This window comes from Mastigoproctus giganteus, chromosome 1 (assembly GCF_048544385.1).
Source record: "Mastigoproctus giganteus isolate SK-2022 chromosome 1, ASM4854438v1, whole genome shotgun sequence".
In the NCBI taxonomy this organism is placed as follows: domain Eukaryota; kingdom Metazoa; phylum Arthropoda; class Arachnida; order Uropygi; family Thelyphonidae; genus Mastigoproctus; species Mastigoproctus giganteus.
This window is the reverse complement of record NC_143575.1, coordinates 103575242-103590529: the sequence shown is the minus strand read 5'-3', so window position 1 is coordinate 103590529 and position 15288 is coordinate 103575242. Positions and strand designations below refer to the sequence as shown.

At 36.8% G+C, this 15288-nt stretch overlaps 1 protein-coding gene across 2 annotated transcripts in view; it reads right to left on the bottom strand.

Annotated features, from left to right (window-relative positions):
* LOC150091068 (polypeptide N-acetylgalactosaminyltransferase 13-like) overlaps positions 1–15288 on the bottom strand; it is a 320974-nt gene that overhangs the window by 73219 nt on the left and 232467 nt on the right. For both annotated transcript variants that reach the window (XM_090381577.1, XM_090381584.1), the window contains one exon: positions 971–1139. In XM_090381577.1, coding sequence (XP_090237703.1) covers positions 971–1139 — 169 coding nt within the window. The remainder of the gene's footprint in view (positions 1–970; positions 1140–15288) is intronic.

Sequence of the window (15288 nt, the reverse complement as noted above, 5' to 3'; positions counted from 1 at the left end):
AAGTTCCACGTTGATTGCTGTCATGGCAACACTGTTTACAATTTGCTAAGGGCTTAAAGTGGCTATATATTGAAAAATAGTTCAGTCCTTGTAACTTTCATGACTTTGCCTTGGCGTATTATAGTCTTCGTCTCTGATGAGCCAATAAAAAGGAAACAACCAACCTCGTAGCTTTGATTAATGGGCTTTAATCAGGAACTAACCAATATATAATAGAAGACATTATTGTTCGGCTAGGTCATCAGCCTCCCTCTTGTTTTTGTACGGAACTCATACTGTGATGAAAGTCACTAAGAGTTGCCTCGGTATTGTAGCTGCACTTCGAATAAAAAGCACTACTTCATGAAAGAAGAGCATTTTTAATAAGTGATGGTGGAGCAATTTGGTCCCATTACCCATAAGACTCCGTAAAATATTTGAAAAGCAAGTGAAAAGATATATTATAGAATGCTTTTAAAATAAACAGTAATATACTTCTCCCATGGAGCATTCCTTTTATTGTTGGCGAAATACCGAGCACACTCGTGGTTGGTTGATTCACAAATGAGATCGATGAATTTCAGTGCAATCTTAGCTTGCTCACAGGTACATAAAAAATTGAGATTATTACCTTACTTGTACAATATTTTACAGACAACTCGTACAGCTGAGTCTCTTGTCCTAAAGAGGTATACCTCTTAAATTAAGTAAATTAATTTACTTATTTTATTAATTAAAATTAGTGAAGCAAATTAAAATTATCTTTTCATCAGAAACTCCTATTTCTGATTCAGAGATTATCAACACTGAGATTCTTCTTTCACGAGAACTGCAAGTATCAATTATCATAAAAGGAGAATTAAAATGGTACAAAAGCCTAATTAATAATATATACAGATTATATGTAAGAGAGGTATAAACAAGTGAAAACAAAGAGCGCACAACTCTTTGAACACACGTTAAATTATTCAGGATTTTAACTGAATCTTACCCTTCCGATCTGACATCTGGTAAGGTCCTATTTAAGGCTATTCGATCACTAGCTAAAAGATTAAATTGGTTTAACTTAAACTTTTCTTTCTTCAGCGGCTCTTCTTCTGGAAGTATAATTACAGGTCGTCCCATCTCACCAGGCCAATTAGGAGGATTACTGGAGATCACTAAAAGAACACATAAGTCGAAGAATATCATTATGATATACATGAAAGAGTTATACATTCTCAAGTGAAATATTTCATGAAAAGGTTGAGAAATAATAGGCGGCTCAAGGTTACTGCATACTCACTCCACATTGTGACTATGGAGTGGGTAGGCCTAGTGAAAGACCTTGAGATGCCTACTGCTTATCTTCTTACTATTACCAATCACAATAATATAATCATCACAACAATTATTCGAATTGATTCTTGAGATTTCTACTTCTACTTCTTCTGCTGTAAAGGAAAGATTAAAACTAAATTCAGGAGGATAACAAAAGGCGTCTCAAGGTCACACACTCCTTACTAAGGAGTGGGAAGACAAGTTTTTGGTAAATTAAGTAAAGTTACTTTTTTTCGGGTTTTCGAAAGCCTCGTGGTTTTCGTTTGATATTTATCAATTACAAAATACAAATGTTGTTCAAACTCATCTTTTAGTTTTGGATATTATAGTACAGTGTAGGGTCCATACGATTATGTGCATTGGATGGATTACGTGGTAGATTTGTCTCAATAATGAAATGCAACGTTTTATTTAGGGCGTTTACTAAATTACGTTAGGTGGAGCAGGTTAGAACGTGACAACGTTTTCCCCTTGAGCACACAGTTATGATATATAAAAGGAGAGGAGGCTGTGTCCATAAACGCAACAAACCCTCATTAATAGAGGTACCATTTAACATGAAGAAGCCGGTTAACGAGTGGCTTTCACGAAGTCGAACATTTCCATAACATTTAATTTACTTACCATGAAGTTTCTGCATTGAGTAATATTAAGTGCATTCTTTCTCCGTATTACAGAGTGATGGCCTATATCGATTTAATTCAAAGAAGCGTTCCTTCTGGAAGGATTTCTTTATTAACACCGCTCCGGTCCTCAAAAATATTAACTGGTCAATCTAACTTCCTAACAAACTTAGAGAAAGGCCGAAAATTCAGTTTTCTTCTCCTTTGTATCATTCTTGCAGTATTTTATTTTACTCAGTCGGGCATTCCTAACTCAATTTCAAAAAGATGAAATTTGCACAAGTTTTTCTAGGAGTACAGCATTAAGATGACTCACTTCTTAAGAAAAAAAGAAAGAAGATCGCCATAGTCAGAGGTACGAGTATAGTTCTGTTTCAAGAAAAAAACAGGCTTAACTTTTAAAAGTTAAGCCACGCAGAAATATAAGTTGTGATTTGCATATTATGAAGTCCCATTTGATCAATGCCAAGGCGCAAGTCATGAGACGCTAGTGTTTCGCTCTGGTAAATCCGCGTGTTCCAAGGCCAGTTAATCTGTATGTGGAAAATACAAACGTTGGACAACATATTATCACATTAGTCCTTTGGAAGAAACAGTTAACAGAATCAGATTCGCACAAACATATCCTTCAGGGGCTGTTTCAAAAGTCCACAAACTTTGACTCTACACCTCGAACAGTTATAATACATTCTTTCGTGTGTTTTGTGATATATCGTACGTCTCTGTGAATAAATATATAATAACAAATAATAAGACTAAATCATTTTTGGTGTTTCGTAAAATTTTCAGAAATTCTGCGAGAAATACTTCTCTATTGTAATTCTTCTCTCTATGTCTCTATCAATAAACAGGCTGTCACTTTTTTTTAATAAAAAGCTTGAAATATTTATTGAATTTGCACGAAGTTAGTCAGGGTGTTCAGTTAAACTCTCACGGTGGATTTGATCTCTTCTAAGAGTAGTATACGGTAAATATAAAGCCTGCCAAAATCTTTACTTCGCTTGTTACAGCTTTAGTTCATTTGTTTGGGCGTATTTAGGAATACAGGAGCCTGAAATTTAAGGTATTATTCAAAGGGCCGTAATTGGTAGATAAATTGCGGGGTGAAGTCTGAAAGCTGTTCAGGATCTCTAGCAACAATGAAGTATTTAATATCATCGGAATAAAATCTTGGAATATGTGATAAAGTTACTGGAGACAAAAAGTAAGATTTCTAAGTTCGCTGAAAAACGGATAGGATGCCATCCTGAAGCAATTAAATCCTCGCTCCAAGAAGAACATATCACATTGTCGATTACTGTTTGTAATGCAGAGACATTTGTAGTATTGAAAAATTGCTTTCAGTGGGTTTAAGAAGTTTCTTGAATTGTCAAAGTGGACGACCGCAATAGCGCTGAGGCTTATATGAATAAGTTGTAGTAGACAGCACGAATACCAAGAAAGATAACATCTGTATGTTTATTGCAGACACTGCTTCGTGGATCCTGATTAGTGTTTCAAGTAGGTTTTGTTGACTTAATGAATATAGCCAATGTGTATTTGAACGTAGAGTTTTCAACACGGCAAATAAAATCTACAAGGGCGTTCTTAGAAGACCGACCTGGAGAAAAACCATACTGGTTGGACGCAAGATCTTTTTCAAGGAAAAGAGAGTTCAACCTTAGGGCAACTAGGCGTTCCAATAATTTCCCCAAATTGGCCAGCAGTGCAATTGGCCGATAAGATCTAGACTCGTCCTGGTGATTGTTGGGCTTTTTAATCAAGCTCAGAAGAGCAGTTTTCCAGAGTTCCGGAAAGTGTCCTTCCTACAAGAATTTAACACATGATAAACTGCAGGGTGAACACTTTCAGAAGCCCTGGAAAACTGCTCTTCTGAGATTGATTAAAATCAGGGGGGGTCAGGCTCTCGAATTGAGACAGCGCGAGCACTATTGGGACTAGCCCACCTTCCTGTGGTGTGGACGAGTACCCAGAATCATCTTTTCAGGTGACTGATGCTTCTGGGTAGCCAACAGGCCAGAACATAACAGAATGCACACAAACCTACGTCATTCATATTCATATATCTGACCCATTTGTAGTGATACTCTTCTTCACAGAGATACGAGGCGGATGTGAACTGACGTTAAAGGAGCCGCACTTTACAAAAACACATGTCCACATGCCTCAATACTTTTCTTTCTGTTGAAGACGTCGCTTAGAATCTCGTCCTACACTGTAAGATGGGATTCTAACGGAAAGAATGGGACTGCCACTTCCCCTTTCAGCGGGGCTGAATTAGCCGATCTCAGGTAGAGGAAGTGCGGTTCTAGAGATAAGCATTCCGTGCCCCCCCCCCCCCCCACAACATGTGCGTCTGCCAGTGAACACACACTTCTACAGAAACAATATACTTATAGTCCCCAATCTAGGAAGCTTGTTGTCCTGCAGTGCACAAGAAAAGGCTGATGAAGAAAAAGAGGCAAACAGTTTTGTAACGATAAGGTACGTATTTTTGAGATTGTTCTAACAAAATTGTTATTTTATAACAAAGAAGATTCATAATGATTCGCACCGATTACAACAGTGTAAGTTTAAAGGTTTATGGAATTGCATTAAACTTTACTTTAACGTTAAAATCTAGTGTTTAAGCCCATTGTTAACTTTTGCAATTACTGCCTATAATAGCAATTGCAAATAAAATAATAATAACAAAAAGGGTAAAACAGCAATAGCAGAAATCAGAGATAGCTATGGAGTAATATCATTCTCGGAGCATGCTTTCATATGAGACAGAAAAATAAACAATATATAACACAACCAGTTTGAGGGATCGGCTTAATGGGCGGGTGCCCAAGGTATCATGATCCAAAAGGCTAATTGAGGCTATAATATTTGAAGTCCACCACTGAATTCAATTGGTTTTCGACTAGTTTTATTAAGTGATATCATAATATCTTGAAAAATGAATATTGCTGCTGTATTTTTATAAAATAAATCATGGTAAGTTGATTCCTAAAGTGTACGTGCATTTTTCAGTAATTTATTTTGCAACTAATAGTTGTTTACTTATTATATCAGAGAATGTTTGAGGCACAGGCGGCAGATACATGAAGTACTACAATGAGAGGGAGCCGAGAAAGTTTTCAGCTGAATGAAGAGATAACACCTAGAAAAGGGGGAACTGTAAAGATGTCCTTTCTTCGGGGGAAAAAGGAAGAAAAGTTGGACTGAACCAGTATATTGTGACAAGACTTGTGAAAAAAAAAATGACAGAAGGCTGATATACATTGAAGGAATCAAGAAAACGAAAGAGGTGCACAGTGACAAAACACAGGATTTGGAGTTGGAAAAGTCGCTGAGATCGGAGTTATTGTGAACAGAACTGAAAGCGAAAGAATAGAAGAGATGGCTGACGTGACAGCGAGTAGTAGAACTAAGATTCAGACACCGTTGATGGCTGCCGTGCCTGTCGATCACGAACACATGGGTTGGGAACGTCTGATCTGAATAGAAGGGATGGTATAGAAAGTGGACACTAGCAATGCGGAATAAAGAATCTTTTATGAGTTGGAAGTTAAATAAACGAGTCAGAAACGAAACTTTGTCATCATTTTAAAGAACTCGTGAAGTGAAACAGCGACGCTTACCTGAAGCATCAGTAAACTACAATTCCAGAATAATTTTACCACAAGTGCAGCAAATGAAAGCGTATATGAGTCGCTGTAAAGAAGAATAAGTCTATCCAGTCGTGATCATTTCGATAATGGAGAAGACAAAATAATTAAGTCATTTTAACATTTCAGATTCATTATAACGTTTGATAACATAATTTTTATTAATTAAAGTGATTTTAAGATGTAGAAATGTTGTTGCTCATATGCGGTATACTTTAAAAAAACTCCAAGGAGTATTACAGACATAAAAACAGGTTTAAAAAAATAGTATTAATAACTACCACACCACCACTAAATTTTATATCTAATTCCCTTTTTTGTGGTGGATATTGCATTCTTAAATTTATGGGAGAGAATTTCGCTGTGTGCATAAATAATTATAAGCAGGCGTTCTTTTATCGTTTTTATTACAAGGACTACAATCTGTTTATATTAAGGCAAAACGAAGTGTACAGAAAAAAGGTAGGAATTACAGAACACTTTATTACGCTGCATTCTTACATTACTACCCTCACGAAAACAATTTAAATAAGATGTTGCCATCCAAAGTTATTTTGAATTTCTATCATTTTACAGCAGAACAGAAGGAAGATAGCATTCATGTGACAAACTCGTGTAGGCAAGTCAGAGAAGGGGAAAGATCAATAAGGAGTGTCCTGTTTGGGGACGAACTGTGCACCGGACCACAGTAAGCTGCTTCTTAATGGTAAATCAATACAGGAAACAGCTGGAAAGAGAAGAAACTCGTCAGGAATCTAAAAAGGCTGCAAATAGTTTTAGAGTAATAAATAAGTGCCGTCCTTTCTATCTTCTATCAGCAGTTTTACAGTGAGGATAAAATTCAATGTAATCTCGCGAAATTTTCTTATATGACTCAGTCCTATTAAAATGATGTCCTAGAACGTACTTTGACTATTATAATGGTTGAAATATGGAGTCTTACTCACTGACGCAGAAATGAAGTCAGTAAGACTAGTTTAGGAACGTTTTCAATGTTATTTAAATTGAGTTTGTTATATTATATATAAAAATGGCTGTGGAGTTTTCTACAGTAAAAATAATAAAAAGGAAACAAGACCATTAAGATAATTTAATTGCATCATCGTATTTCAGTGGTGACATCAACGTTCTTTATGTTTAAATATCATTTTTTTACATTCTTATTGATCAAAAAATAAATCTAACAAGTTAATTTTTAAATTTATTTATTTTTTAATTAATATATGTTGATACATATTTTTAAATTTATATATATATATTTTATATTGACAAAAAAGAAAAAAGCTTAACACACTATCATGGGACATATTAATACATTATTCCATTTGTTGTGTGAGGAGATCCTTTATTTTTCTCAGCGCCAAGCTGACTGAACATTGCACTGTCCACCCATGTCAACTGGATGCACTGCCTTAGACTTTGTGATTCCTAACTAACAGCATAATCCCTCCTCCCTTCCTATCCTCTCTGTTCTTTCTGTGAACACTGTATTCCCCACATTCAAATCCTGCGTTAGTTACCCTAACACAGCCCATGTATTTAGTTGTTCCATGATGATTCCCACCAATCCCTGAAATCCCCAGCAACTTGCTTTCCAGGCTGCTGCATATTCCAATAGAGGAATCACTTCTATTGGAATGAACCATTTCAATGAACGTTTGTTTGATCTAAATGTCCACTGTTGTTGGACTCCTAGGCGCATCGGCGACCAGACTCCCTCCACCTGAGATCGGATAACTATAGCCTCGCTTGAAGAGGACTTTAGAAGTTCCTCCAGTGATCGACGGGAATCGAACCCAGACCTATCCAAACGAATGACAACTGTCGAAACCGTTATTCTGTTACGAGGACAAGGGCAATTTTGAATCGGACCAGTACGTTGCTCAGCGTCTTTATTACAAGTACAAAATGGGAAGTACGCATACTCTAGTTCTTTATAAAATCGGTGAACTGGTGCAGTCAATGTTTATATTATATATGCATTTGGTAATTTTGTTTATTTCATATTTGTCTGCTAACCAGTTATGGTGGAGTTATTCAATAGATATGTACAAGCGCCACAACAAATTGTTCCAGAGCATTTCAAACACAGCTAGTTTAAGATAACTAAAAGGTGAAGCTCTTTTACAGCTAAATACTAAGTTGCACAGTTAATTTAGCCAATAAGAGAATCGCCTCCTTAGTATTCAGCATGAAGAAATGAAAACAGCTAGCTGTACCCAATAAACTGTGGTTGGACTGTTGTAAAAGTAATTAAATCGAAGGTGTCACCACAAGTTTATTAATGGTTCAAGTGTCCCGAACCATGATAATATTAAAAGAATGTATTACCCTTTTTAACCATTGAAACATTTTATTCGCGTTGGCTTTATATACGAGGCATTTCACAGAGTGTACGTTTAATCACCTACGCATAATTTATTTGTATCAATTTTGTGCTCTAAATATTCCCATATTGATGTAAGTTGTATAAAAAGCTGATCTGCAATTTTAAAATACATTTTTTGAGACACTTCAGAAAGCCATTTATTATCTAAGTGAGATTTGATATCGCGGAAATTTCTTATATATTAAAAACTTTCCAATGGATCCGGCTTTGTTACAATGCTGACTGTGATAATCTATATTTTAGGAATCAATACCGTGCTTTTGTTGCACTCCTGATTGGTAACATTAACGTAGCAAAATAAGGATACAAAAGGAGATTATCGTCTGGAAATGTTGCTGGATATTTCAGTTAAAGTCAAGTGGTGATTCAAAATAAGTATAATGAATTGGGCAGTGCTACTCCCTAATAATTAGGTAGCTTGATTTCAAGAGATGGTCTTTGTAGAAATCCAGCAACTGAGCACGAATTTTGTTACGTGACTTCGTGTCGCTAGCTGAAAGCAGATGCAAGGAAGATGAAACGCTGGAAACACGTGGATGAATGAATACGAGGACCATCGTATTTCAACTGTAACTTATTACCTGGCACGTTCATCGATTGATTTTTCTTATGGTGTACTGGACATACATTTGTAGATGTTTGGCTAAGTATATAAAATTCCCAAGTTCACAGCATCTGTTCCATACATAAAATAACCTGAACGAGCACATAAAACACGCCATGTTGCTTTCTACTCTGATACATAAATAGCAGCGTTTGTTTCTTACTTTGCGGTACTAAGCTGGAAGCGATTACCCTCTGGTTGATGATTGCATTGGGAAGTTATTAGCTGTTATAGAGCAATAACATCGTTACTTTTATAAGCATGTGCTTTACCTGTTGCAGATTTACTGAAGTCCTGCTGAAATAAACGATTTCTGAATTTATAGGCATCGTTTCCATCATGCCTTCAATTATTTCAGAAAACTATTATGGAAAGAATCAACAAAGAATTATTGAGTTAATGGCACCCAGAAAGTTTACTTTTGTATATTGTGTTGTACAGTACATATATAAAATAGAAATATTCATATTATTCTTATTATAAAGTTAGACAATGATTTAGAAAAAAAGGGGAAAAAAACCGTAATGATTCAGCAGTCTTAAAATACGAGGCGCTACCATAAAGTAATGAGATTAATTTTACTTTGCGTCTTCCACAAGGACTGGGTGTGTCGCTTTATAGAGACATGTGACATGTTTCATCGTGCATTAATAATATGCAAAGCTGCTATAATTAAACTATGTCGCTCTGGGATCCTGTAAGCGGAAATACCGAATCGTACAGAGCTGAAATTTCAAGTGAACAACGTCCACTCAAAGAGGAAATGAAAGATAGGAAAAAATATAATAATAAATAAAATAAAATAGTTCCAAAAAGTGACACTAAGGTGATAATTGCGCTGTATGTTGTAAGAGCATAAATTAAAAACTGGCCGGTTACATGGCCATGAAACGACATAAAGTCAACGTGACTTTGTCTGCTAATAACTACATGGTGAGTTCTAACTAGGTTCTCCATGTGGAGGATATAGTTTCTGTTAAGTACGTAGCAGAAGTGTTTCTGTGTAGCTGTCCGTTTATAAGTTATTCTGCTTTAAATGGAAGCATGTTTCAACACGATCAAAAACGACAACTGTTGGAAGTTTGTCAACAATATTTGTTCTGTTTTGAATGCAAAAAGGATGCATTTCTAAATATTATCATGACTGGAGATGAATCCTGGATTCATTCGCTGTGATCCCGAAAACAAGAAACGGTTCAAAGCATTTCGTCATGAAATATCTACGTGTCCAAAAAAAAGTGCAAGCATCAGTCTGCCTGCAAAAATGACTTTGGCTTTTGTTCGGGTCTCTAGAGGTGTCTTCCACTCCCAATTTTTTAGAAATACGGATCGCGTTCAATTCAGTCCGGTTTACTAAGACAGTGGAGAAGATGGAAAGAGAGAGAGAGAAAAGCTTGGCACTACAGCAATGTTGTTTAAACACCGCAACACGCGACTTCACTGCAATACTGGCAAGTCGTTGGGAACTGAAGTTGTTTTACATCCTTCCTATGAATCACATTTCGTCCACAGTAGAGAGATGTCACCAATTAAAAATATTAAAGCAGCCGCGAGGAAATGGTTGGCTTCTCAGCCGAAGGAATTTTGCTTGGAGGAGGAAAGGGATCTGGGAGTTACAATACGGGCAGATATGAAGTTTTCTGAACAGTGTAAACAGGCAGCCAGAAAAGCCCATGGAGTTCTATCGATGATTCATCGCTGTAGAGATAGGCGGATGTATATCATAATGCCAATGCATATAAAACAATTCAGGCGATAGGCCCTTTGCCGGTATTTGGACATTTAAGCACTCTCAGTTTTGGGGGAGGAATGAGAGAGAATTTTTTTATTTTTGGGATTTATTAAGTAACATAATACATGGCATAATATATGTCCCTACAGGCTGTGCAGTGTAATATAGTGTACTCTCATACTGAAACAGAAAAGACCCCATCCATAAGTTTCTTGTGTAATAGCACCACGAAGTTTCTATTTGGTGATTATATCAGCCACTGTTGATCTAGGGTATTGCAGTTTACAGCAATGGCACGAACAGGTTGTTTGCTAATGTGGCATCCAACGAGACTCCCAGTCAGTCGGGCTCAAAGACTCAACTATTTTTTATATCTTGACGAAAATTTCAATACAACGAATTATTTAAAATCCACATAATCACATCTGTTTATACTGCGGCTCAACCATAAGGTCAAAGAAGTTTACAATTAATTATTTTGACAATGGATACAAATTCTTTAAAGCGTATTTAGTAGTCACGCGAGTTGAAACTATGGTCCATCCAAACGCTTGTGCATTACTGAAATCTTGCGCTTGATCACTCGGTAACGTCGAGCCTTGTATCTATATATTCAATTAATTTAAGTTACAAATCACACTAGGGGAGTGCTTTTAACTTGTCAACAACAATACTACAATAAAGAAAGGCCATACATTACGCGAGACGAGATTGAAGAGAGGCAGGTGGGTTTTCAGCTCTTCCGGTATAGAAATTGTGTAGGCGTCCCTGAATTGGATTCCGATCCCTATGGGGAAAGGCAGGCCTGGTAACTATATGCCTCAGGGCCAGTGCTGTCTCTGTACGTCCCTGTACACATTGAGATCAGGCAACACATTTAACATACAATCAACCATTCTGAAGAATTAAATTTTCGTTAAAGAAATAGACAGAATAATTTCGATTGTATATGACTTTTTACTAAAGGAGGCCCATGAATTGTAAGTCAATGCTCTACAAGTTAATTTTTTGACAGAAAAGCAGATAATATAATTCGATCGCATCTTATTCACAAGTGACATCTTTTCTTATTCATCTTGCGACATATTTCTCTTTCTACGTTGAAAAACTAAAGGAAAAACTCAACGAAAGGAAAAGATATTTCATCAGGGATGTTAAATTGAATGTGACGGACGTTCTGAGCGACGTTTCATAAGAAAAGTTCAAGAAATGTTTTGAACAGAGGCAGCATCATTAGTCAAAGTTCGTTAACTTCGTAAGGAAACTACTTGGAAGAAGATTCACCGACTCGTATGTAGGCCTATAATCAATATGAGAAGAATTTCTGTTCGTACTCCATTCTAATAGTTCAAATACAATTTTGTTTGAATTAAAATAGCTGTTGTACTTTCAAACCTGAATGTAACTGGGCTCTTCTAACATTCGTGTCCATCACTATTTCGCGAAAGAGATAAGAAAGGAAAACAGTGGTGACAGCGACACAATTCATAAAATAAACGGCTTATGATTAAATTGTTCTTCCTTTCTGAAAACTGCAAAGTTCTTTAGTATCTTCCGAACACCTTTGACCTTATGGTCGTCCAGAACCACAAACCGAAAATTTATACATTTATTTAATACCATAATAATTCACCAAACGTGTATCGGTGGAATTGAAATGATATTATTGGAACTGGATCAAGGAATCATTATAAATAAGTCTGTTTAATTTTTCTAGTCATCAGTTCGCGCACACTGTTAATAAATAAAAATAATTTTTTTGTTATTTAGTCTTGCGTTTTTCACTGGTGTTTTTCCAGCGGAAAGGACTTGGTGTAATCAGAAACCAAACGCATGATTGCTTTACTGCTATACATGTTTATCTGTAAAATTTCTGAGCGAGAGCTTTCAGGTAAGATGACGTATTCGTTCTGAAGAGCCCCTGATATAAGAGTTGAAGACATCGTTAAGTACGTGATGTAAACCGTGGCATATTACCTCAAAGTGAAGCAGCTAACAGAACGCTGTCACCACTTCCTCAATCTTGCGCTAACATTATTTCCAATACAAAACTGCTGAATTTTAAAGGAAGTAATCTCGAGATCGTACATCACGGTTGCATATTGGTTCTACCGAGATACTCGTGCTCCACTTTTAACGAAGGAAAACGATGAATAACCAAACTTTTCCTACTTGTAATGATGAGAGAGTCTAGTTGCGTGTGCAGCACTCCGATGATATATGATAATGGTTGACGAGATTAATGGAAGCATTCCCCTCCATCGATACACTTCACTTTAAGAAGATATATACCGCTAAGTTATCCTCCGTTGACATATCAAAACGTTTCAGTGGTTCGATGAATGCTCTCAAGAAATAAGATAAAAATAATAAAGAATATTTTCTGAACACACTAAGAGGGAAAATAATGATTCGTTAGTTAAGAAAGTTTTTGCAAAGAGTTTTAATTCTTCGCTGAAATACTTGTTATTGCAAAAAAGTCGGAAATTCGGAGTTTTACCAACGCGAATTTGGTAAGACTCCAATATACATATATATATATCTACACTGGCGTTCAGAGAAAGTGCATCACCCCTTAAAATTGTGATTGTCGTCCGAATAACGTACGTATGTGGCAATATTTCTTACAGATTGCATCAGATAAGATTGAAACGCGTAGGTGATGACGTAATATTGCATCAGCTTTACTTTCAGCTATATAACCACGCTCTGCAAGAGTTGCAGTCATTCCTTGCTTGTGTTAGCAATGCAAATCACGTGTAGTTGACTCCAAGAAGTAAGAGTGCTATTGTTGCTCTGGAAGGATGGACGGATTCGTGAGGAAGGACGTTCTCCCCGTCATACTGCTTATAGAGTGTCTTGTAATCAGTCGACAGTGAGTAGATTTCTTTCCAAACTCAAGAGTACTGGTTCTGCTGATAGGAAAAAATGAACCGGACGTCGCAAACGAGTCTTTACGCCAAAACAGGAGCGCGTTTTGAAGCGCTTATGCCTTAAAAACCGTAAACCTTCTTAGTCTGAGCTGAAAAGAGAATGGTAAGAACATACAGGAGTGGTAGCAAGTGCAGTAACAGTCAGAAGACCTCTTCAAAAATGGACTTGTAGCCCGTCATCCTAAGAAGGAGCCCCTTCTCACACAAAAAATGAAAAAGGCCCGATTAATTTGGTGTAAGGAGCATGTCAAATGGATCCCCGTAAAGATACGGTGGAAGTCAGTTATTTTCTCGGATGAGACCTGCATGGCTCTGATGGAAGACAAACGATTCGCCGTAGACGTGTGTAAAGTATACCATCCAGAGTGTACGAAATTCCCTACCAGCTAAATGATATGGGGGTGCATTTAGTATCGCAGAGTAGGTCACCTGCAGTTTATAAAAGGTTCCGTAAATGCCAATGGACACCTGGCTATATTGGAAGGCAAATTGCTGCCAACCGTTAGGGACCATTTTCAACCTGCCAAGTAACTGCATCTTTCAGGACGACTCTGCTCCTTGTCATCTGGCGAAAAGTGTAAGTAGGCACTTCTGTAGTTACTTTAGCTTCATTTCTGCATTAGTAACAGTAAAGTTCGACAATAAAGTGTTTACATTTGGTAGAGGTGAAAAAATGGTTGGAAGAACGGAGGTCCATTACAACTGTTAGCTGGCCAGGAAATAGCTCGGATCTGAATCCTATAGAGAACTGTTGGCATCGTGTGGAATCTGCAGTTGCCAGAAAGAAACCAAAGACCCTTCGTGAACTTCAGGAAGCCATAATTCGTGTTTGGGAACCACGAACTATCAGTTGATTATCTTCAGAAATTGATCTTGTCAATGCCTCGATGGAGTGCTGCTGTCATCAGGGCCGGAGGCAGTTCAATTAAATATTGGTTTGCACCTGGTAAACTTTTCATTTTGTTTTCCATTTAAAATGATAAAGTGAAGAAAATTGAGCGCTTTTGATAACATTTCAGCCACAGTTGTCGTGTTTACCAAAACTGTGTTTACAAAAGGTTGCAAATGCTCATTTTGGAATATTTTGAGAGCACCTGTCAAATATTACTTAGTTTTGCCTTAACTATTAATAAATATCTTTTGTTTATATTTCTGCTAGTCATTAATGTAACATACCATCGCGAAAAAAGGTTAGAAATGTGAAAATCCTAGGTGATGCACTTTCTTTGAACACCAGTGTATATACTGTATATATATTTTTTAAAAGTACAGTTAATTACTAGATTGTCAAGAATAACAAAGAGAGATAAAGGAAAATAAAATTAGGAAAGAAAAACATGCATTAGTGGCTGCATAACATAACCGACAACATGTTGTCTGAAACACTGAATTAAAATAAGTCAGCAGAATGGATAATTCCCGCAAGAAGCTAATATAACGAAAACAAGAACATGAGTAAAGCACCATTAAAGAAAACAGAAGGGGGCTCGGGCTTAATTGAGAGGAAGAGTGCTGTGGACGGAATTATGTTCGTAATAATTTGGAAATACTTTAAGTAGAAAGCGAATATAGTAAATTTACGTGCCAATTATAAACAAATTTCTAAAGTTCTACATCAATAGTTAATTCACTTTGCCCATTTTTAAACACGGACAGGGGTGGAAAGTATCTTCTGTCTCCTAAAGGTTGTGTGGGTAACATATTCACTATATTTGGAATAGAGTGAATATGGAATACAGATAACATTAGCATTAGTAGAGGCATACGATGCAAGAAAGCAAGCTTATGCAGCAACAGCCAAAAAAAAAAAGAAACCTCCCATTTCACCCCTCCATTCGTTCCAAATGCCTGTCCAGCTGAGTCTTAATTTTATTTAGGCTATCAACTTCCACAACAAAAGATGGAAGTCCGTTCCACCATTCAACTACCCGATGGCTAAAGACAAATTTTCACACATCTATTCTACAACTATCTTTCCTCAATTTGAAACTGTGCCCCCTCAGGTTCTTAGTCTGAGCAAGAGGAAGAATCCCATCAGCATTCAGCTTGCTC